This window comes from Odocoileus virginianus, chromosome 6 (assembly GCF_023699985.2).
Source record: "Odocoileus virginianus isolate 20LAN1187 ecotype Illinois chromosome 6, Ovbor_1.2, whole genome shotgun sequence".
Taxonomy (NCBI): domain Eukaryota; kingdom Metazoa; phylum Chordata; class Mammalia; order Artiodactyla; family Cervidae; genus Odocoileus; species Odocoileus virginianus.
Genome location: NC_069679.1, coordinates 12,478,524 through 12,503,786, shown reverse-complemented (window position 1 = coordinate 12,503,786; position 25,263 = coordinate 12,478,524). Strand labels below are relative to the sequence as shown.

Sequence of the window (25,263 nt, the reverse complement as noted above, 5' to 3'; positions counted from 1 at the left end):
TGTTGCTAAATGAAAATAAAAGACGAGAGACAGAGAGCTTAGTTTTTTTTAAGGCAAAACTACATATTGTTTATATAACAACCCATTTTCCAAATATAATGATATACAGAGACTAAAGTAAAAATTATTTAAAAAGATGTATTATGCAAAACACGAATCAAGCAGAAGTTGCAGCAGCTGTTTTTCTCAGACAAAGTAAACTTCAAAACAAGAAAATTTGCCAGTGATACAGAACTAGAACAAATAATTTCACAATTTGTATGGAAATACAAAACACCTCGAATAGCCAAAGTAATCCTGAGAAAGAAGAATGGAACTGGAGGAATCAATCTGCCTGACTTCAGACTCTACTACAAAGTCACAGTCATCAAGACAGTATGGTACTGGCACAAAGACAGAAATATAGATCAATGGAACAGAATAGAAAGCCCAGAGATAAATCCACGAACCTATGGTCACCTTATCTTCGACAAAGGAGGCAAGGATATACAACGGAAAAAAGACAACCTCTTTAACAAGTGGTGCTGGGAAAACTGGTCAACCACCTGTAAAAGAATGAAACTAGAACACTTTCTAACACCATACACAAAAATAAACTCAAAATGGATTAAAGATCTAAACGTAAGACCAGAAACTATCAAACTCCTAGAGGAGAACATAGGCAAAACACTCTCTGACATAAATCACAGCAGGATCCTCTATGACCCACATCCCAGAATTTTAGAAATAAAAGCAAAAATAAACAAATGGGACCTAATGAAACTTAAAAGCTTTTGCACAACAAAGGAAACTATAAGCAAGGTGAAAAGACAGCCCTCAGATTGGGAGAAAATAATAGCAAACGAAGGAACAGACAAAGGATTAATCTCAAAAATATACAAGCAACTCCTCCAGCTCAACTCCAGAAAAATAAATGACCCAATCAAAAAATGGGCCAAAGAACTCAACAGACATTTCTCCAAGGAAGACATACAGATGGCTAACAAACACATGAAAAGATGCTCAACATCACTCATTATCAGAGAAATGCAAATCAAAACCACAATGAGGTACCATTATACGCCAATCAGGATGGCTGCTATCCAAAAGTCTACAAGCAATAAATGCTGGAGAGGGTGTGGAGAAAAGGGAACCCTCTTACACTGTTGGTGGGAATGCAAATTAGTACAGCCACTATGGAAAACAGTGTGGAGATTTCTTAAAAAGCTGGAAATAGAACTGCCATATGACCCAGCAATCCCACTTCTGGGCATACACACTAAGGAAACCAGATCTGAAAGAGACACGTGCACCCCAATGTTCATCGCAGCACTGTTTATAATAGCCAGGTCATGGAAGCAACCCAGATGCCCATCAGCAGACGAATGGATGAGGAAGCTGTGGTACATATACACCATGGAATATTACTCAGCCATTAAAAAGAATTCATTTGAATCAGTTCTAATGAGATGGATGAAACTGGAGCCCATTATACAGAGCGAAGTAAGCCAGAAAGATAAAGACCATTACAGTATACTAACACATATATATAGAATTTAGAAAGATGGTAACGATAACCCTATATGCAAAACAGAAAAAGAGACTCAGATGTATAGAACAGACTTGTGGACTCTGGGAGAAGGCGAGGGTGGGATGTTTCAAGAGAACACCATTGAAACATGTATATTATCTAGGATGAAACAGATCACCAGCCCAGGTTGGGTGCATGAGACAAGTGCTCGGGCCTGGTGCACTGGGGAGACCCAGAGGGATCGGGTGGAGAGAGAGGTGGGAGGGGGGACCGGGATGGGGAATACATGTAAATCCATGGCTAATTCATTTCAATGTATGACAAAAACTACTGTAATGATGTAAAGTAATTAGCCTCCAACTAATAAAAATAAATGGAAAAAAAAAATTCAGGAAAAAAAAAAATTTGCCAGTGATAAAGAGAAATCTCAGTGGAGAGGTCAAGTTACCAAGAAAACATGCACCAGCAATAAAGTCCCATAATAAATGAAGCAAAAACTGACAGAAATTAAAGAAAAACAGAAAAATCCACAATTACACTTAGAGATTTCAAAACTCCTCTCTCAGTAATCCAATGAACAGACGATTCAGAAAATAAACCATCTTCTATTAAGTAATCCAAGGGTCAACGAGGAAGTCTTCAAGAAAATTAGAAAACATCATGAACTGAGGAATACGAAAATACAAAACATCAAACTTTGTGAAATGTAGCTAATGCTGTTGAGGAGGAAATTCACGGTGTTAAACGCTTACATAAGAAATGAAGAAAGATAAATTTTTTTTAAAGCACAAACTACACCTAACACAAGCAGAAGAATTAATAAAAAGAAGTCAATAAAAGTGAAGACAGAAAAACAAGAGAAAATAAATGAAACCAAAAGCTGTCCTAAACATGAAGAGAATGCAAGCAAGGACTAAACACGGGACTTCTCTGCTGGTCCAGGGGCTAAGACTCTGCACTCCTAATGCAGGGGACCCAGGTCCAATCCCTGATGAGGGAACTAGATCCCACATGCAACAACTAAGGGTTCATTCACATGCCGCAACTAAAACCCAGCACAGCCAAAAATACAGCCAACCAGAAAAAGTTTCAAAGTTTCTCATAAAGCTAAACATATTTAACCCCAAAATCTCACTACTAGGAATTTACCCAAGTGAAACGAAAACTCATGTTGTTATGATCACCCAAAAACCTGTATGAAGATCACTGTGTGTGTGTGTCAGTCCATGAGTCGTGTCCAAGCCTATGCGACCCACAGACTATAGCCTGCAAGGCCCCTCTGTCCATGGGCTTTTCCAGGCAAGTATTGGAGTGGGTTGCCATTTCCTCTACACACACACACACACACACACACACACACACACACACACACAGGAAACTACTCACCAACAAAGAACTATTGTTACAACAGTACATATGAATCTCAAATGCAAATTCTAAGTGAAAGATGCTACACTCAAATGGCTACACGTTATTGCCAAGAGTCTGTTTTTATGACAAGGTAGAAAAGGCAAAATACAGGAATGGTATACAAATCTTCTAGTTGCCAGGGGTTGGGGGGTGGTACGATTTGGACAAACAGGGTATAAGAACGGACCCTTTCAGAGGGTGATGATGGAACTGTTCTGTAAGCCGGCTGAGATGGAATTTATATTCTCCAGGCATTTGTCAAAACTCATGGAATTACATACCTAAAAGTGACTACGCTAAAGCCTTTGACTGTGTGGATCACAACAAACTATGGAAATTTCTTCAAGAGATGGGAATACCAGACCACGCTACCAGCCTCCTGAGAAATCTGTATGCAGCTCAAGAAGCAAATTAGAACCGTCATGACACAACGCACTGGTTCCAAACTGAGAAAGGAGTACGTCAAGGATGTATATTGTCAAAGAGCAATAACCTCAGATATCCAGATGACACCACCCTCATGGCAGAAAGCTAAGAGAAACTGAAGAGCCTCTTGCCGAAAGTGAAAGATGAGAGTGAAAAAGCTGGCTTAAAACTCAACATTCAAAAAAACTAAGACCATGGCATCTGGTCACATCACTTTCTGGCAAATAGATGGGGAAACAATGGAAACAGTGACAAACTTTATTTTCTTGGGCTCCAAAATCACTGCAGATGGTGACTGCAGCCATGAAATTAAAAGATGCTTGCTCCTTGGAAGAAAAACTATGACCAACCTGGACAGCATATTAAAAAGCAGAGACATTACTTTACCAACAAATGCCCCTCTAGTCAAAGCTATGGTTTTTCTGGTAGTCATGTACAGATGTGAGAATTGGACCATAAAGAAAGCTGAGTGCCTAAGAATTGATGCTTTTGAACTATGGTGTTAGAGAAGACTCTTGAGAGTACATTGGAGAGCAAGATCAAACCAGTCAATCCTAAAGGAAATCAGTCCTGACTATTCACTGGAAGGACTAAAGCTGAAGCTCCAATACTTTGGCCACCTGATGCGAAGAACTGACTCATTCATTGGAAAAGACCCTGAGACTGGGAAAGACTGAAGGCAGGAGGAGAGACGACAGAGAATGAGATGGTTGGATGGCATCACCGACTCGATGGACATGAGTTTAAGCAAACTGATGGACAAGGAAGCTGGGACTACTACAATCCATGGGATCCCAAAGAGTTGGACAGGACTGAGAGACTGAACTGAAAAGTATAAATTTAGTGTATGCAAATTGAAATATAAATTATAAAAGTAATTAACTTGCACTAGAGCACCCATAATGGAATTCTGACTGTTAAAAGTACAATGATACCTTACAACCCTGCAATCACAATCCTGGGTAATTTTATACCCACTAATTCAAAAACATACATGCACTGCAATGTTCACAGTAGCCGTATGTGAAATTGGCAAGATATGGAAGCAAACTAAACATCCGTCATCAGAAGAATGGATGAAGATGTGGTGTATATATGTGCAATGGAATACTACTCAGGCACAAAAGGAATGAATTTTTGACATTTGCAGCAACATGGATAGACTGGGAGGTCACTCAGTTCAGTTCACTCACTCAGTTGTGTCCACCTCTTTGCGACCCCACGGACTACAGCACGCCAGGTTTCTCCGTCCACCACAAACTCCCGGAGTTTACCCAAGGTCATGCCCATTGAGTCAGGGATGACATCCAACCATCTCATCCTCTGTCATCCCCTTCTCCTCCTGCCTTCAATTTTTCCCAGCATCAAGGTCTTTTCAAATGAGACAGCTCTTTCCATCAGGTGGCCAAAGTATTGGAGTTTCAGCTTCAGCATCAGTCCTTCCAATGAACACTCAGGACTGATTTCCTTTAGAATGGACTGGTTGGATCTCCTTGCAGTCCAAGGGACTCTCAAGAGTCTCCTCCAACACCACAGTTCAAAAGCACCAATTCCTCAGCCCTCATCTTTCTTTATAGTCCAACTCTCACATTCATACGTGACTACTGGAAAACGCATAGCCTTGACGAGACAAACCTTTGTTGGCAAAGTAATGTGTCTGCTTTTTAATATGCTGTCTGGGTTGGTCATAACTTTCCTTCCAAGGATTAAGCATCTTTTAATTTCATGGCTGCAATCACCATCTACAGTGATTTTGGAGCCCAAAAAAATGAAGTCAGCCACTGTTTCCCCATCAATTTGCCATGAAGTGATGGGACCAGATGCCATGATCTTAGTTTTCTGAATGTTAAGCTTTAAGCCAACTTTTTCACTCTCTTCTTTCACACTCATCAAGAGGCTCTTTAGTTCTTCTTTGCTTTCTGCCATAAGGGTGGTGTCATCTGCATGGGTCTATTGATATTTCCCCAGCAATCTTGATTCCAGCTTGTGCTTCCTCCAGGCCAGCGTTTCTCATGATGTACTCTGCATATAAGTTAAATAAGCAGGGTGACCATATACAGCCTTGACGTACTCCTTTCTTATTTGGAACCAGTCTATTGTTTCATGTCCAGTTCTAACTGTTGCTTCCTGACCTGCATACAGATTTCTCAAGAGGCAGGTCAGGTGGTCTGGTATTCCCATCTCTTTCAGAATTTTCCACAATTTATTGTGATCCACACTGTCAAAAGCTTTGGCATAGTCAATAAAGCAGAAATAGACGTTTTTCTGGAACTCTCTTGCTTTTTCAATGATCCAGCAGATGTTGCCAATTTGATCTTTGGTTCCTCTGCCTTTTCTAAAACCAGCTTGAACATCTGGAAGTTCTCGGTTCACATATTGTTGAAGCCTGGCTTGGAGAACTTTCAGCATTACTTTACTAGCCGTGTGAGATGAATGCAACTGTACGATAGTTTGAGCATTCTTTGGCACTGCCTTTCTTTGGGATTGGAATGAAAGCTGACCTTTTGCAGTCCTGTGGCCACTGCTGAGTTTTCGAGATTTGCTGGCATATTGAGTGTAGCACTTTCACAGCATTATCTTTTAGGATTTGAAATAGTTCAACTGGAATTCCATCACTTCTACTAGCTTTGTTTGTAGTGATGCTTCCTAAGGTCCACTTGACTACACATTCCAGGATGTCTGGCTCTAGGTGAGTGATCACACCATTGTGATTATCTGGGTCATGAAGATCTTTTTTGTACAGTTCTTCTGTGTATTCTTGCCACCTCTTCTTAATATCTTCTGCTTCTGTTAGGTCCATACCATTTCTGTCCTTTATTGAGCCCATCTTTGCATGAAATGTTCTCTTGGTATCTCTAATTTTCTTGAAGAGATCTTAAGTCTTTCCCATTCTATTGTTTTCCTCTATTTCTTTGCATTGATCGCTGAGGAAGGCTTTCTTACCTCTCCTGGCTATTCTTTGGAACTCTGCATTCAAATGGGTATATCTTTCCTTTTCACTTCTCTTGTTTTCACAGCTATTTGTAAGGCCTCCTCAGACAATTTTGCTCTTTTGCATTTCTTTTTCTTGGGGATGGTCTTGATCCCTGTCTCCTATACAATGTCATGAACCTCCGTCCATAGTTTATCAGGCACTCTGTCTGTCAAATCTAGTCCCTTAATTCTATTTCTCACTTCCACTGTATAATCAAGGGATTTGACTTAGGTCATACCTGAATGGTCTAGTGGTTTTCCCTACTTTCTTCAACTTAAGTCTGAATTTGGCAATAAGGAGTTCATGATCTGAGCCACAGTCAGCTCCCAGTCTTGTTTTTGTTTGTATAGAGCTTCTCCATCTTTGGCTGCAAAGGATATAATCAATCTGATTTCAGTGTTGGCCATCTGGTGATGTCCATGTATAGAGTCTTCTCTTATGTTGCTGGAAGAGAGCATTTGCTACGACCAGTGCATTCTCTTGGCAAACCTCTATTAACCTTTGCCTTGCTTCATTCTGTACTCCAAGGCCAAATCTGCCTGTTACTCCAGGTGTTTCTTGACTTCCTACTTTTGCATTCCAGGCCCCCATAATGAAAAGGACATCTCTGGGTGGTAGTTCTAAAAGGTCTTATAAGTTTTCATAGTGCCGATCAACTTCAGCTTCTTCAGCGTTACTGGTTGGGGCATAGCCTTGGATTACCATGATACTGAATGGTTTGCCTTGGAAACAAGCAGAGATCATTCTGTCATTTTTGAGATTGCATCCAAGTACTGCATTTCAGACTCTTGTTGACCATGATGGCTACTCCATTTCTTCTAAGGGATTCTTACCCATAGTAGTAGACACAATGGTCATTTAAGTTAAACTCACCCATTCCAGTCCATTTTAGCTTGGTGATTCCTAGAATGTCGACGTTCACTCTTGTCATCTCCTGTTTGACCACTTCCAGTTTGCCTTGATTCATGAACCTAACATTCCAGGTTCCTATGCAATATTGCTCTTTACAGCATCAGATCTTGCTTCTATCACCAGTCACACCCACAACTGGGTGTTATTTTTGCTTTGGCTCTATCTCTTCATTTTTTCTGGAGTTATTTCTCCACTGATCTCCAGTAGCATATTGGGCGCCTACTGACCTGAGGAGTTCATCTTTCAGTGTCCTATCTTTTTGCCTTTTCATAGGGTTCATGGGGTTCTCAAGGCAAGAATACTAAAGTGGTTTGCCATTTCCTTCTCCAGTGGACCACATTTTGTCAGAACTCTCCACCATGACCCGTCCATCTTGGGTTGCCCTATACGTCCAATGTCAGGAGTGGCAGCAGAGAGGAAATACCCCATGTCCAAGGTAAGGAGCAATGGTTGCACTTTGCCGGAGCAGCCGTGAAGAGATACCCCACATCTAAGGTAAGAGAAACGCCAGTAAGACTATAGGTGCTGAGAGAGGGCATCAGGGGGCAAACAGACTGAAACCACAATCACAGAAAACTAACCAATCTAATCACATGGACCACAGCCTTGTCTAACTCAATGGAGGTCACTACCCCTAAGAGAAGTAAGTCAAAGACAAATACTGTGTGATTTCACTTGTATGTGGAATCTAAAATATACAACAATCGAGTGAACAGAACAGAAAAGCAGCAGACTCACAGACACAGAGAACAAACTAGTGGCTGGGTGGGGGTGGGGGGACAACATAGGGGTGAGACAGTGGGAGGTACAAACTACTGGGTCTAAGACAGGCTGCAAGGATGTACTGTACAACACAGGGACTATAGCCAGTATTTTGTAGTAACAGTAAATGGAGTGTAACCTTTACAAAAAATTTTTTCAAAATAACCGTATTTTTAAAAAGTGGGACTTTAAAAAATTGCATTTACGATGAATGGGACTTCTTTGAGGGTCCAGTTGTTAAAATCCCTCACTTCAACTGCAGGGGGCATGCGTTCAATCCCTAGTTGGGGAACTAAGATCCCACATGCTACAGCACACAGAGCCAAAAATAAAAGGATAAGGTGCTTTATAAAAAAGTACAGTGAGCATCAAAAGGGCAATCTTAAACAGAAGAACACAGATGTGAAATTACTTAGTGCCAGGCACCTTAATTTTATTATTATTATATAATTATACATTAAATAATTATTTCATTTAATCCTAACATTAATATTTTGTGCAAGGCAAGCATTATTTACATTTTACAGATGAGGGCAGAGAGAGATAAAACTGACCCAAGATGAAGTAAGTTAATAGGACCTGAATATTAGGAGAAGTTTATAGAAATTTATGCTTATAGCACCACCCTCAAAGATTCTGATTTAATTGCTTTAGGCTGGGGCCTGGTCAAAGAAACCCACCTATGTATGGGGGCTACCACCGCCAAAATTCAAAAAACCATTATTTTAATCAATTCAAGCTCTTGGATAACATAAAGAGATCTTCATCCTGTTCTTATTGGTGCTTCTTAAAAAAAAAAAAAAAGATACAAACAAGCCAAACAAAATCAGTTAATGAGCAAAATCACCATAATTAGAAAATTAATACTTACAGCAATACACTTAACCTTTAGGACAATAAGGCAATCTAAAATTTCACATGATCTCTAGTTATAAGCTCTAAAACAATGGTTTTCGCATTCTGGCTACATATTAGGATCTCCTCTGGAAATGTGAAAGTATCAATACATGACTTCAGCACCAGCAATGTGGTTTCAACTGTCTGGAATGGGACATGGATACGTGTACTTTTCATCCAACTATAACTTACAGTTCCCCTAGACAATAGTAATATGTAGCCAGAATTAGGAACCAATGCCCTAAACAGTTTCCCACTATGAGGGCTCTGAAAAAGTGTATGTGTAGAACTCCCATATGAACACAGTGGCTTAGTGTTTTAGTAATTTGAAGAAAATTACATTCTAGGGTTAGAGCAGTAACGCTTGCTTTGAAAGTATGTTCAAAGTTCCATTTTTGGATTTTTAAAAAGTGGGTCTCAATATGACAACTGTCCCAGCTGACTTTATGACAACTGTCCCAGCTGACTTTATGCACTATCATCCTCTATCCTTTGATCAAATTGTCCTTTACTATGGTAGCCCATTAGAATCATATGAAGCACTTTAAAAAACTGATGTGCAAGCCACATCCAAGAGTAAATACATCAGAAACAAAGTAAGGGAGGAGTGGTGGAGGAGGGGACTGGGTGCAAAAGGGAAAAACCTTGGCATTACCATTTACTGAAAGCTTCCAGGCATTCCAACATGCAGCCAAGGTGGAGAACCACAGTTCTAGGTACATGCATACAGTATGCAGACATGCCCACACTCTAGAGTATGACAGAATCTCCTGGCAGATCAACCAAGCTATTGAATGACATTCCTAGGATCAGTACTATGGAGAAGCAATTATTTTTGAAAAGTCTCAACAGAAAATTCTTATTTTAGGGGAAAGCTAAATATTAGATGAATGTGTTTTATCATATGAAACAGCAGTCTAAGATGAAACAGCAAAAAAATTAAAAACAAAAAAAATTATCATACATAGAAAAGACCCCACAAAGGCTAGCTTTATCTCAAAATTTGATCTGAAATACAACAGGTTGGAGATTCCATTTCAAAGCTCAGTTCGACAATTTCCCCACACGAGAATGGGCTCACGCTTTCTGTGTTTCTGTTCGGCTTCACCTGACCTCCGTGAGAGGCTTCCCTGGGGGCTCAGACGGTGAAGCGTCTGCCCACAGTGCAGGAGACCTGGGTTCGATCCCTGGGTCAGGAAGATCCCCTGGACAAGGGAACGGCAACCCACTCCAGTACTCCTGACTGAAAACCATGGATGAAGGAGCCTGGTAGGCTACAGTCCATGGGGTCTCAAAGAGTCAGATCTCCTTAAGACAGCTACTGCCGATTTAAATTTTACAGGCTATTAATGCGCCTTTTAAAGCAGTATTAGAAATCCAAAAGCCATAAAGTACAAAAACTTCTGTACAGAAATATTTGCAACACCTACAATAAAAGGTAAATAAACACGTATGTCCATAAAAGACAAATAATCCAACAAAAATGGGCAGTTTATGAATTCCAAGAATATAACTGGCCAAAAAGGAAACATTCGATCTCCTTAATATAGGTACAGACTGTTTTTAATCTAGCACAATGGCCAAGATCCTGAAAGACTATAATATTTGGAAACAAAGGTGTGGAAAAATGGCCCACAACATGTTAGTGAGATAACAACTCTCTTAAAACCTTTGTAACAACAGTTTAGCAGAACTGATCAAAACTTAAAATGCACCTAGAAATTTCACCTTTAGGAACCTACCCAAAAGAAATCTGCAAGTGTAAAAGGGTAAGAATAAGAAAGTACACATGCACGTTATTTGTAACAGCAATAAAGCAAAGATATTCCCCCAAAAGACTGCCTATAAATTACGCTATATCCGTACTTATAATGCAGCAATTTAAAAAACAAAATAGACCTGTGAACACTGAAATGGAAGGATATTACTGAGATACCACTGACTGAAAAAGGCAAGTTCCTGAGCAATGCACAATATTCCATTTTTGTGGGGTTTTTTTAAGTAAATTTCCATGACATATTGAATGCGCAATTTTAAAAGTTTAGAAAACTGTCCCTAAGAATTATATCCCCAGGGGCTGGTTTGGGAGTAGGGCGAAAAGATTTGTTTCTACTTTATCATCATATGAATAGAAATGTAAAATGTTCCTTCATTTACAGTAGTACAGGCCTTACTACTGGGCTGGCCAAAAAGTTTGTTCTGGTTACAAACCAATCCAAATTTTTTGGCCAACCCAGTACTTCAAAAACACGTCCCACAAAATCATAATCACCCAAGAGTTAGTTAGGAATGCAGAATCCCAATCCACATCTACTGGTATGCACGTTAAAATTTGAGAAGCACTGATACAAACTATATAAGGAAGCAACATTCTGAGCTGGTCACACTAACTGTAAAAAGTTTCACTTCCAAACTCTCAAATTTAATTAAATACCTGATTTCCTTCTAAAAAATTATCATGTATAATTCAGGTATAAACGTCTTGCCTTTAAAAGACTGCTGAGAACTTTATACTAAGAGTCACTAAAGACTGCAATACAATTAACAGTTAATGACATACAATAAATACAATAAATTCTCTAGGTATCAAAAGCTCACAGTGTACCATATACAAAATAGAATAGAATAGAATAGAGTAGAATCCTGTCACCAAAAGACACTCTTAACTTTGATCAATCAGGATAGGTGCCAGGAAGAAAAAGCACCAGGTATTTTGAGGAAAGGGAGAGTTAGTAAGAGCAATTGGGCACTTAATAGTTGCAAGGACTGGAAGAACGGGACTGTAAGGCTATGACTGTCTACAAGAACTGTGACACCAGGACACTAGACAACTGAAGCACAAGGGACTCTCTCCCCTTAAGCCACCAGTGGGCATGTGTGTACTCAGCTGCTTCAGCGTTGTCCGACTCTCTGGGATCCTACAGACCACAGCCCACCAGGCTCCTCAGTCCATGAGATTCTCCAAGGAAGAATACTGGAGTGGCTAGCCATGCCCTTCTCCAGGGGGTCTTCCTAACCCAGGCACTGAAGGTGGGTTTCCAGCATTGCAGGCAGATTATTGACTGAGCTACCAACAGAGCCACTAAATTCAAGAAAGGCAGCTAACTGTGATCCAAGGGATCAAAGAGTCACCACTGACACTGCCAACAACTGCCTCCAGATAACCATGAAACAAGGTGATGTACACAAGAGCCTACCTGCTGCCTTTGCTACAAATGCCTCTTGATAATATAGATAGGTGAAGAATGGATAATGCAATGCTGCATTTCTGCTACTGCAGAGAAATCTCACATTTTCACAACCCAGAAAAAAGCAGCAGGGAGGGATGGGGGCAGAAAAGGGAAGAAAGATGAACTTCCTTCAAACCTCACACACACGTGTCTATTAAATAATTGGCAGTAACTATTTCACATCTAAAAAACCCTAAATCCAAAACAGTCTGAGAAATCAAGTTTTTGGCTCTCTAATGCATCCTCCTAATTATAGAGAGGATTAGGAGAGGATGAGGAAGACCATCACAGAATTCTCAGATGGCTTAAACGTTATATGCATATAAAAAAAGATTACAACACTAATCCTCAAAGTTTCCAGTTTTGAATATTTACTTCTAAGCAACTATCAGAAGGAACGTTAAAAAAGGGAAGGGGGGATGTTGAGGGTAATGTTCTTGAGATACTTTTCCACTGAAGTGCTTCCTAGAGATTATTTCAGAAGAAATTCATACTCTACTCACTACCCTTTGATATTATTTTTTAAAAATTTAACACTGACAAGTTGACTATTTGTAATTCTGTATATCCATGATACTTTACTTGGAAAGTTTTCTAAGGTATGCATCTGAACTATAAACTTAATCTTGATGTACCAAAAGTTGTTATTGAATGCACACAGCCAACCACCCATCAGTAAGTAACATTTCAAATTCGACTTTGCTCTTCTTCACTTGCCCTTGTATAGGCATTTTATGATGGAAATTCCTTCAATGTCATCTCAAATTTGAAGAGTCAAAGATTTCACCTCTAGAGAACGTCAAGAGTTTAGTCAGAATAAGACAAATGTTTCTATAAATGGAAGGATACTAAACTGTGTATAATCACTTAAATTCTTCCATAAAAATTCAAATGCAAACCAAACGGGTTGGGTGATGGAAGGGATATTATTTACATGAACAGTAGAAACAATATGTAAAACTTCTTTTTTACAACAGGAAAACAAATTCATGACCTCAGACGGTAAGAGCGTCTGCCTACAATGCGGGAGACCAGGGTTCAATCCCTGGGACGGGAGGATCTCCTGGATAAGGAAATGGCAACCCAGTCCAGTATTCTTGCCTGGAAAATCCCATGGACGGAGAAGCCTGGTAGGCTACAGTCCATGGGGTCACAAAGAGTCAGACAGGACTGAGCGACTTCACTTTCACTTTCACATCTAGCTGATCAACAGCCAAGTCACACAACAATCTTTTAAATCTTTTCAAACTTTTTGAATCTTCACCACTGAGGCCTGAGGCCCCATTCAGGCAAGATTTTGGTGGACCTCAGTCTCCTAACTGCCAGTAGGAGCAGGGAAGAAACTAGGACTCCCCTGGTGGTACAGCGGGTAAGAATCCATCTGGCAGTGCGGGGGACAGAAGCCCAACCCTGGTCCAGGAGAGCCCACATGCAGCAGAGCACTAAGCCCAGGGCCACGGCTTCTGAGCCCGCTCACCCCAACTGGAGGAAGCTCACACAGTTTCAAAGACCCATCGACACCAAAAATAAAAGAATAAAGTTTTTAAAAAACAAATCACAGGGATATAATGTACAACATGACTGCAAAAAAAGAAAAAGAAAAAAAACATGATGACTGCAGTTAATTTCATATTGTATATTTGAAAGCTACTAGGAGAACAGATCTTAAAAATTCTCATTACAATGGGGGGAAAAAATCTAAAAGGCAAGGCCAAGAACCAGGTAACTCCAATTCCAAACTATCTTGGCGTAACGAAGCTAATCTAAAACACAAATGAAGATTATATATAAACCACCTTATCCTGTTTTACTATTTTTTCATAACTCTGAAACTGTGAGAAATAATTATTATTTAGCAACCCTGAGTTATCTACTCATATTCTCACCTCTGGATTCCAATGGTCAAGCCTAAAGTATCAGCATTCCACGTAGCTATGTGGCACATACTGAAAGTGTTCCACCAAACACAGAAACATCTAAGTGACTTCAATGTACTGTCACTTCTCACACTAACAGCCACCTTCAAAGGCATGCAAAAATTAGTTCTATAATGCAAATGTAAACTGAATATTGTTAAGTCTTTGGTTTTTCAAATTGCCGTACAGTTGGCTTTACTCTGCTGGGTCAATTTCTGCTATACAGCAAAGTGAATCAGCCATACATATACACATTTCCCTTCTCTTTTGGATTTTCTTCTCATTTAGATCACCACAGAGCAATGCGTAGAGTTCTCTGTGCTACACAGTAGGTTCTCATTAAGAAGTCTTGTATGGAGTTATTTCTCCATGTGGAGGCACTTAGAAAAAGTCACACATGTACATTCCCAGCTACTACTGTTTCGTTTTTTTTTTTAAAACAGTACCTGAGCTAGTGCTTTAAGCGATTTCTTTTAACTAATATCCTTCTGTTCCCAACACAGCAACTCAAAACAGCTATTGATGAGTGGTAGGATTTTGATTAACAACTGACTGATTACTTCTTATTCAAACCCTACACATGTGTATGTGGTACACAAAATTTTGCAGAATATAGACATGAGATTATTTGAAAATCATAGGGCTTATACTTTGAGTCATGAAAGTTTTAAGTAAAATTTTAAAGCATCTTACAAATACTTTTCTATGAAAAACTTTACTTGAAAATAAAGAGATTGTAAATGTCTTTAAAGACCATAAATGCAAATGATCCTGAAATAGACAAAAATATATTATACTCTTGTTATCATTTAAAGGAAGTTTTACAAGTAAGCTGTAACAGGTCAAGTACATCTCCAGTACATTCTCTTGCTAATTATCCTCAAAATACACAGCTCAATGGTTAAGAATTTTAAAAGTACCATGTGATACATACAACTGGAATTTTCCTTCATGAAGGCTTGGACTAAGAACATTTTTACATATATCTGCAGAGAGGATTTTAAAGAATGAAGGTATCACTAAATGTGGACCTTTAATGATAGGACTGCACTGAATCACTTAATTTTTTTTAAGTTTTAGAGTATGTACACAGTTTTAGAAGCTAATGGTAACCTCAAAGTTTAACAACCATCTTGGCCATATCCCAGGTGCTACTGATTTCCAGTCCTTTGAGGCAACCATTTAAAATTCTTTTAGCTGTTTCTCCTTGTTTTTAAATTTATCCTAAACAATATTCTTATGCTCATATAGTTACTATCTTTCCATTTTAGATATTACCACATTCCTTGTGAAAGTTGAAGATTCAGCACTCTTACAGGTACCCTCTCTGAAATCATTCTTATATAATTTCACCTTAGTTTTTAAGAAAAGTCACTACTCACTATATTTTAACAATCAACTAACTGGAACTCCAAGAGGAGGAGAGAATTACCAAAGTGATATTAAAACTTAATTTCTTAAAGTTTTAAAAGGACACAAGCATTTCAGTTTAAAGAGTCCAATGAGGGCCCAACACAATCAGAAGATTCACATTTATACGTCTCTTCATAACAAAAGGATAAAGAGAAAATGCTGAAACTTTTTAAAAAAGTCATCAAGAAATAGAAAGCTAACTGGTATTAGATTAGCAACCATGAGTGTAGAAGGCAGTATCTTTCATAAACATCTCAATCTAGAAGTTTCCTGACTAGCCAGTCTAGCAACCAAGTTTAAAGACAAACTGAAAAACATCATCAGAGTCCGTGCAGAAAAGGCATAAGGGAGTTAAATTAAGGATGTAGTCCAGTAAAGTGAGACTGTATTGAGGAAAAAAGACAGATCCAAGAAACAGGGACAGAATAGTAATGTAAAAGTTTGTGGCTGATGGCTTACAAGACACCTAGTGGGAAGGGCATCCTGGGAAGAGCAAAATGGACAGCTCCTGGAGAAGTGTAAATACGACCCAGGTATAAATTGGACTACTTGAACTGTCAGTGATATAACCATAAAAACAAAAATTCAGTGGTGTCACTTTAAAAATCAAGCTATGAGCAAACTAAGACTTGGTTATGACCACAAGACAAAAGAACTTTGATAACATAAAAATATAGCTAGCATAAATTATGATCCACAAAGGTGAGAAAAGGAAGAGGAAACAGATAATGTCAAAAGGTGATGAAAAGAAACAGGTGTATAAATGTAATCATTTGAAGACATAATAGCTCTTTACTTTCTTATCTGTTATCATATGTTGAGTATTACTTTAAACCACAAATTACAGATGGGAAAAAAGAACTACAAAAACTATCATATTAAGAACTCAGTAAGAAAAGGCACAAAGGATATGAAAAGGCAATTCAAAAAAAAGTTAAATTAAAACACCCAAATAATATTTTCTTTATCAGACTAATGGAAATTTTAGGATTCTTAATAGTGTCAGTTGTAGGTTAAAGTTTATTGACAAAAGCATAAACAAGCACAACTTTAAAAAATCAAATCTTAGCAATGATTTAGATACAGTTAAACACTTTCATCTTCACCCCTTACTAAGAATTCCTTTTCATAAAGACAGAGATTAGATTTTATAAAGGTGCTACCAACATGCATTTTTAAAAAGCGAAAACCAAAAAGCAGAAGTTACTCTTGAAGTGGCAATAGTGGCAAGTCAACATTAGAACATACTTAGGTCTCTGAAATTCACAACTGTTTTTCTATACTGAGTTGGACTACTAGATCTGACAATTTTGAAGAAACTATAGATTCATGACTAATATTCATACCACACAAAAAGATAAATAATAATTTGTGATTTATTTTACATCATGAAATACCTAAAAAACATTTGAAAGTAGGTATGAAAGTTTTAAAAAGTTAACAAAAAGGTTTCTAAGATCAAAAACTCCCAGTGTGTGGGGGGAAGATCTTAAAATACACCGAAACACCTCAACGCTACTGACTGAAGATATCTCTATTACAGTATACCATGAAACATCACTTCAGAATACATTTTCACGTTCAAGTGACAGTATACTAGATCTCTTCAATATAGCATATAGAGTTTATTAAAGTAACTATTAACTTTGGGGGCCAGAATTTATGCTACCGATATCTAAGATCTTCATTTTAGAGTCATTCTGAACATCTCACAATCTTCACTGAAATCCAAATGCCAACTTTTATCTGCCTTTCACTCAGGAAGCCTTGAGAAGCACTATAATTACCTGCTAGAAAAACAATCCCTGTCTTTTGGAAGCACAACAGCAAAGAAAATGATGCAAATATCTGTATCATTCAGTTATCTCTATAAAATCTCACAACCAATACTAGAGTAGTAAATAAGCAATCCAACACTTTACCATATTATACAATATATAAGCCTTTCACTTCTCTTTCTTCAAATGTTTGCACTGTACTGCCTAAGTGCTTGTAACTTGGCTGTGATTTAGCTCTTAGGATTCAGTGTGAAAGTGCTGTTGCTCTCTCATTTTAATCCAACATTTTCCCCAAAAAAGCCAGGAACAGCAATTCAAATGTGATCATTTAGCAAGTAAATGGATACAAATATTTGTAAATGGTACAACTATTTAAGTAAAAATCCTTAAAGTTCCTTACATTTAGTTAAAAGACACCAGGATTTAATTATTTTCATCAAAATAGGATCAGATATATAACATTAATACATAAATATATATGCATGGTCAGATCAATCTATCTTTCCTGCTTCTTCTCCCAGTTTTACAATGGGATATTCTGTTGCCATAGCTTCTGAAAATCAACCAGGTCCATGAATCAAGCAAGCATCATAAAGATCTTCCATTTAATAATTTCTATTATTCATCATTTTTTAAAAAGATAGTGGCAAATATCAATTTACTTTGTTGCCTGAATACCAAGTAAACTTCTGGCTTAAAAAACAGTAAAACTGTGCCCTTTATAAACAGATATGTCAAATTTGTCATGTCAGAACAGGCTTTCCGTATCCATTTATAGGATAAACGGTATGCCCTTAAATACTAGGTGCTGCTATCAATATGTGCTCACACATACATAATGTTAATGATCCTTTAATAACTTGTCTTTGGAATGATTCTGTCCTACCTTTGCTGCTGCAGCCCTCCTGTCCTTTGCATCACTGAATTCATACGTCTGGAAGTACCCAATATGCACTGTAACAGACAGATGGACAGATCAATGGGCCACAGCGGCAAAGGCCAGATAGACAGACTTGATAAAAATTAAAATCAAAGTATATACAGGAGAGGGAGGAACCAGAAAACATACCTACATTCTATAGTAAAATACCTAAATTTCATATCTGCAACTCTCCCATACACATACCAAATACACTCTTCTTGACTTCCATATTATTCCCTTTCAAGTAGAAATAGTACCACTGCCAAAGGCAAAATAATCAGTATTTTTAATACCATCAGCAGTTACAGATACAGTAGGTATTTCTATAACCACGCCACACAATTTCTTCAAATAGAGGTTGCTCTTTAACACACAAGAAGCTATCACATCCAAAGACTTTCTATGCAATATTAAAATGGCACTTATTACACACAAAAATTTCTACTACAGTGCCAGGGCCTGTGTGATTCAAGTTTATTAGTGGGAATCATTGAATGAAAGTCATATTTCAGCATTTTATTATTGTGTATTTTTGTGACTATGTAAAAATGTTTGCTCACACCACATCTAGATTACTTGGGTGACTTAAAAGAATGTGTTAGTGCCATTTAGGCCAATTTCTAAGATACAGTAAAACACTTATACACAAGACTATCAATAGTATTTTTAAAAGTGATGTAGAGTTTTCCTGTTACCTCAAATCCATACACCATAAAATTAAAAGTACTTGATTCAGTGGTTTTGATTCATTCAGAGTTGTGACACATAGATGTGTTAACCATCAAATTTTAGGACATTTCATCACCCCCAAACAAACCTCATACTCACTAGCAGTCACTCCCTGTTCTCCTCTTTCCCCATCCAGCCTTGGTTTTTTGTCTCTAAGGACTTGCCTATTCTAGACACATAATATAGTATGATGACTCCTATGCAACTGGTTAATTTCAACATTTAGTGTTACTTATCTAGGAAGATCAACAAGCTGAGAGCTTGCCATGAACATCAAATAAGTCTGCTTTACTGGGGGAATGGAAAGGAACTATTAATTCAGAAAGTTAAATGCAAGCTGCTTAAAGCTTCAACTACACTATAATAGGTGAGGAAAGGGAATTGATTAAAAATATATAATTAACAGAAAGTCACAGAGCTGATAAAAGGTAAAAAAAAAAAAAAAAGCTAGAACTAAGTTCTAGACAATGTCCGTCTTAACCACTAAACTATTTTGTCTCCCAATAAAATGATTCAATTCTCACTGATGCTACCTTCTAATACCTGAATATCTCTACCTCTCCACTCCTGCTTTGATAACTTCATCATGTATTTCTTGCCCAGATTATAATACATTTCTCACTACTCTGCCTGTTTCCTAATGTCATCCTGTTCTTGTTTACTCCCTTACTGCCAACAAAGTGGTTCTTCTCAACACTAATCCTATATTAAGATTTTACAGTTGCTTCAACTGGCCCCATCTCATTTAGCACTATGCTAAAACCTTTCACAAAATGCATAACCTGTCTAGTTCCAGCTCTCACCACACTACTTCCCAATCCTTACTGTTCATTCAACAATCTAGACCATTAATAGCTTCTACCTTTTATACATTCTATTGCTCTTCCTCCTCTGTCTGGAATTCCATCTCCAATCCCATCTGCCTAAGTAAGTTACTATTCATTTTTCAAAACCCAGCTTCAGACCCACTTCCACCAAATTTGTCAGTACTTTCCAGAAAATAGCACTAAACATTCCTTTTTGATTCCTGTAATTCTACTGCTGGACATCTCACCGTATTATAACTTATTTATACAAGTCACCTTAAAAAACTGTCCATTATCTGTAGTCCCCCAGAACAGTGTAGCTAAAAAAATATTAGGTAAAAATCAATGAAGTGCTCAACTTATATACTGTTCTCAATTAAACTGAAGCATTATTTTCAGAATCCATTAATCTCAGAAATTCATAAAATAATCATATTTAGGATCTTAAAAGGAGGATAAAAATCAGGTTAGGAGAACTGTGGGGGTTCTACTTTTAAGAGAAAAGTAATAAGAATAAAGATAATAATAGTAGTGATTAGCTCTGAGGGAGGGAATCAGGTAGTTAAGATATTAAGGTGGGAAATTTTCTTTTTTATCTTTTGAACTTTTTGAATTTTGAACCAAGAAAATATATGCATGGTCAAACAAAAAAATAACGGTCTAATCCTTAAAAAACATATCAACAGTCTCAGAATACTAAAGCTGTTTAAAAAAAATTTTTTTTTAAATCAGAGCCTACAGTTCAGTCATATTGGCCCCAGTATGCAATTTATTTCTGCATTTTGCTTTGGTTACACAGAATGAAGAACACCCTGATTAACAAAGATAAGAAATTTCCATCAAATTTCATAAGTCTTCACTTTAACTGATTCAGAAGCGTAAAAAAAGGCAATAGAAAACATTTTAATCAGAGTCAACCAGTTAATACTGTCCAGCAACTGCTTTTATTTATATAAATGCAGAGTCAGAGGAAGTATTGTAATAGTTGTTTAGTTGCTAAGTCATGTCTAACTCTTTTGCGACCTCATGGACTCCAGCCCACCAGACTCCTCTGTCCGCGGGATTTTCCAGGCAAGAATATTGAAGTGGGTTGCCATTTCCTTCTCCAGGAGATTTTCCTGACTCAGGGACTGAACCCACCACGTCTCCTGCATTGGCAGGAGGATTCTTTACCACTGAGCCACCAGGGAAGGCCACATTCTGTTTAAACAAGAGTTGAAATATCCAGACACACTTTCCCAAAATACCTGATGCTAGTTGAAAATGAATGGCAGTGAGATTCTCCAAGAGATTTCTAATTAGCAAAATTGTGTATATTTTTGAAGAATTGTCTATTCTTTGCTGGAAGACAGTCACTGAACAGGTCAAAATGCAAATTGATGTCTCTGTTCTAAACCTAAGTATGGCTGCTTCATTTTTCTGAATGAGACTTTGGCTGTCAGCAAATCTTACAGCTTCTTTTCCCTTAAAGGCAAGAATATATAACATCAACAGTGACTATTAATAAAAGAGTAACATCAGGATGAGTTAGCTATTTACTTGTTATGCAAAACTTGCCAATGTCTGCAATGAGGGTATGAAGAAATATCTGCTTCTGCTTTGCCTGGCATTTATTTAACGGTACAGGGTGCGTAAGTACTGTAGCAGTATCGTACTTTCTGTAACTCTGAGCAGACAGACAGGTCTGAGTCCAAAATACCAGTTCATAATAATCTTCAACAATCTATAAAAAGTGAAGCACAGCAAAGGAAACTATAAGCAAGGTGAAAAGACAACCCTCAGAATGGGAGAAAATAATAGCAAATGAAACAACTGACAAAGGATTAATTTCCAAAATATATAAGTAGCTCATACAACTCAATACCAGAAAAACAAACAATCCAATCAAAAGGTGGGAGAAAGACCTAAGCAGACATTTCTCCAAAGACATACAGATGGCTAACAAACACATGAAAAGATGCTCAACATCGCTCATTATCAGAGAAATGCAAATCAAAACTACAATGAGCTATCACCTCACACCGGTCAGAAAGGCCTCACCAAAAAGTCTACAAACAATAAATGCTGGAGAGGGTGTGGAGAAAAGGGAATGCTCTTGCACTGTTGGTGGGATGTAAATTGATACAGCCACTATGAAAGATGGTATGGAGATTTCCTTAAAAAACTAGGGATAAAACCACCACATGACCCAGCAATCCCACTCCTAGGCATATACCCTGAGGAAACCAAAACTGAAAAAGACCCATGCATCCCATTGTTCACTGTAGTACTCTTTACCAATAGCTATAACATGGAAGCAACCTAGATGTCCACTGACAGATGAATGGATAAAGAAGTTGTGGTACATATACGTAACGGAATATTAGTCATAAAAAGGAACATAACTGAATCAGTTCTGAGATGGATGAACCTCGAATCTATTATACAGAGTGAAGTCAGCAAGAGAAAGATAAAAATCATATTCTAATGCATATATATGGAATCTAGAAAAAATGGTACTGAAGAATTTATTTACAGGGCAGCAAAGGAAAAACAGACATACAGCATAGACTTACAGACAAGGGGAGAGGAGAGGAAAGGGTGAGATGTATGCAAAGAGTAATATGGAAATTTACATTACCATATGTAAAATAGATAGCCAATAGGATTTGCCGTATGGCTCAGGAAACTCAAACAGGGGCTCTGTGTCAACCTAGAGGGGCGGGGTGGGGAGGGAGATGGGAGGGGGTTCAAAAGGGAGGGGATATATGTATGCCTATGGCTGATTCGTGTTGAGGTTTGATAGAAAACAACAAAATTCTGTAAAGCATTTATCCTTCAATTAAAACATAAATAAATTTTTTTTAAAGTAAAGCAGAAGCTTTATTCTAGATTCTGCACACACAAAAATGTTAGCCCAGATATAGTTTAATGCACTGGTAATCTCCAATATGCTAAATAACTCTTTAAAAATTACAGAAGGGCTATCATGAGGAAGGGTTAGAATCAGGTGGGTTCAAGAAAAAAGCTACAAAGAAACAGATATTAGCATATGGAAAAACTCAAAATCAGAGCTGTTCAAATATGAAATGCACTTACTTCTAGACCAGCTGTGGGGGTTTAAGTCATGGTAGACATTTAAGAATAGGCTCAGGGATCACTTAATAGGGAGACAGTACACTTGGTAAGTTGCTGTCCAGCATAACCTTTAAGATCTTTTTCATTCTTATTAATCTTACTCTACATGAATCAAAAACTGTGTTGACTTTGATATCAAATACTCGACAAGTTTACTGTCATCCTTCATTCTTTAACTACTGTTTATATATCACATTTTCATTCCTAAAGATGACTAGAGGACTTTTGTAAATTTTAAAGTCCTATCCTCACCCTTTCAGCTTTATAGTTGAGTGGAATGCAACATTGTAAGTCAAGCTACAGCTATTCATATATTCCAAGGATCCAGTGTAACTATATTAATGCAACATGAGTTGAGATGATTATATTAATACAAAACAAAGAAAATGTTTAGGGCCAATGAAATGTAATGATTATATTTAAAAAGTCAGACTGGTAAGTAAAATTAGATATACAGACACATATATACTTTCTTTTCAAAGGAGTATTACTTTCATATTAAATAACAATGAGGCTCACTCTAAGTTTTTGAACTGAACAGAGGTTGAAAGATAAAGACATACTTAGATTTCTAAGTATGCACCATTTAAATGGTGCATTATCGGTAATAAAGTCCTCTAAGAACGTCACGAAAGAAACATTTTCTCATTACTGAACAAAATAAGTCAAATCAGCTAATATCCCTTTAAATATATGAAGCATTTGTTATCTAGTGCATCCATAATAATTTCACAATGCTATTCACCTAGAACCTCTTAATGTTTCTGTCAGGAGAATGCAGACTTTGCAGACAACTGGTCTCAGTTTGTAATTTCATATATAAATCACGAATAAATTTTACATTACACATGTGTGCATTCTATAAGATACATCAAGCAGTAGAATTATTTAATGTTAAAACTTTGTTTTTAATGCTTAAATCAGAATGGAAAGTAGTAAATATTATAAATATCAATTTTGGCTTGAAATTTTCTTGAAGATGGTACATATGTAGGATGCAAAGTTTAAATGGGGTACATAGTAGACTTCTGCCTCTATCCCCACACTGGTTTATTATTTATTTGGATTCATAAGCAACAGCACTAAAGTCATAAAACAGCCCACTGACTGACTGAACAAGTTAGTCTCCTGGGACATACAGAGTTGGAGACAGAAAGGTAGAGCAGATCTGGAAAGACAAACAGAAAACACCCAGCACATAAGACAAGAGCAGTCATATATGTCTTATTTATATTTAATGATGTAAAATACTGAGTTCCAACCCCAACCATGAAAGCATGGGCAAGCTACTTAATTCTTCTAAGTCTCAGTTTCCTTATCCATAAAATAGTAAAAACACCATCTACTTCAGAGAACTGTTGTGATGACTAATATTCCCTTAACTGGTTCAAAACAAAAAAATGGAAAATATATTAGAGAATGAGAGAAGATTTAATTCAATGAAGTCAACAGAAGAGGAATGTGAACCATTCAAAAAGGAAAAACATAGGGGTAGTACCAAGACTTTTGTCAATAATAACTCATCCACATTTAATTTTGACTCTTCAAATCCATGTTTATTAGCCATGTTCCAGGAAATGTGTGAGTCAATGAGAATACCAAAGTTAACATATTGATCAAGGATTTTCAAAATCTATTAGCAATAGAATAACAGATTATTTTTGTATTATATATACAAAATTCTGAGACCCACTCAAAGGGAAAGATTCAAAGATGAAATGATGTTAAAGGTGAGTCTTGTAGTATCAATGAGTTTACTAGAGGAAAAGTATTTGAAAGGAAAAAAGACAAAGTCAGAAAGAAAAATTTCACAGGGACTATCACTATTTTGTTGTGTCAAGATAAGTGTGAAGAAATGATGGGTACAGTAGATAGAGGTCAAATTATGAGAAGTCTGATCTATCAGGCTAAGAATCTTTTATCCTAATCTGCATTCTCTGGTAACCTAGTTAATGGAACCCTCTAGGCCCAAGAAGCCCTAGGCTTAGTAGGTTCCTCATAAGCACCATTTCCTGTCCCATTTCTACTGCTTATCAAGATTGGTAAAAATACTGTGTACTTTCTCAGGCCATAAACAGACCAAGTACGAACATTTCGGACACTGTCATAAAACTGAACAGGATGACCACTCAGAAAAAAAAGGAGACATTCAGCATTTCCTAAAAAATCTGTGGTAATCACACTACACTCATAAGGCCCCATTTTCCATCAATATCACCCTTTCCATTCTTTTCATTTTTCTGATGTTGCCAATGAGAACCTTTTAATAACTTCTAATATCTTCTAGCAAGACTTACTCAAAGGACTACTTTCCTTCTTTCCTAAAAACCAGCTAGTGTCTTCGGAAGGCAAGGCTTCCCTTAACCAAGCAGCAAAGAATGGTCTAACTACAACAAAAGTGAAAACACATCAGGGTTGACCTGGTGAAAAAATAACATCTCGAAAGACAAACTGGTAGGTG

General features: G+C 37.4%; 1 protein-coding gene across 2 annotated transcripts in view; it reads right to left on the bottom strand.

The window, feature by feature from the left end:
• Nucleotides 1–25,263, bottom strand: part of ARIH1 (ariadne RBR E3 ubiquitin protein ligase 1) — a 105,954-nt gene that overhangs the window by 63,945 nt on the left and 16,746 nt on the right. The window contains exon 2 of one of the 2 annotated variants that reach the window (XM_070468786.1): nt 18,115–18,182. The exons of the other annotated variant lie outside the window; for it this stretch is intronic. Within the exon in view, the coding sequence (XP_070324887.1) occupies nt 18,115–18,182 (68 nt within the window). The remainder of the gene's footprint in view (nt 1–18,114; nt 18,183–25,263) is intronic. 2 annotated transcript variants of the gene reach the window in all.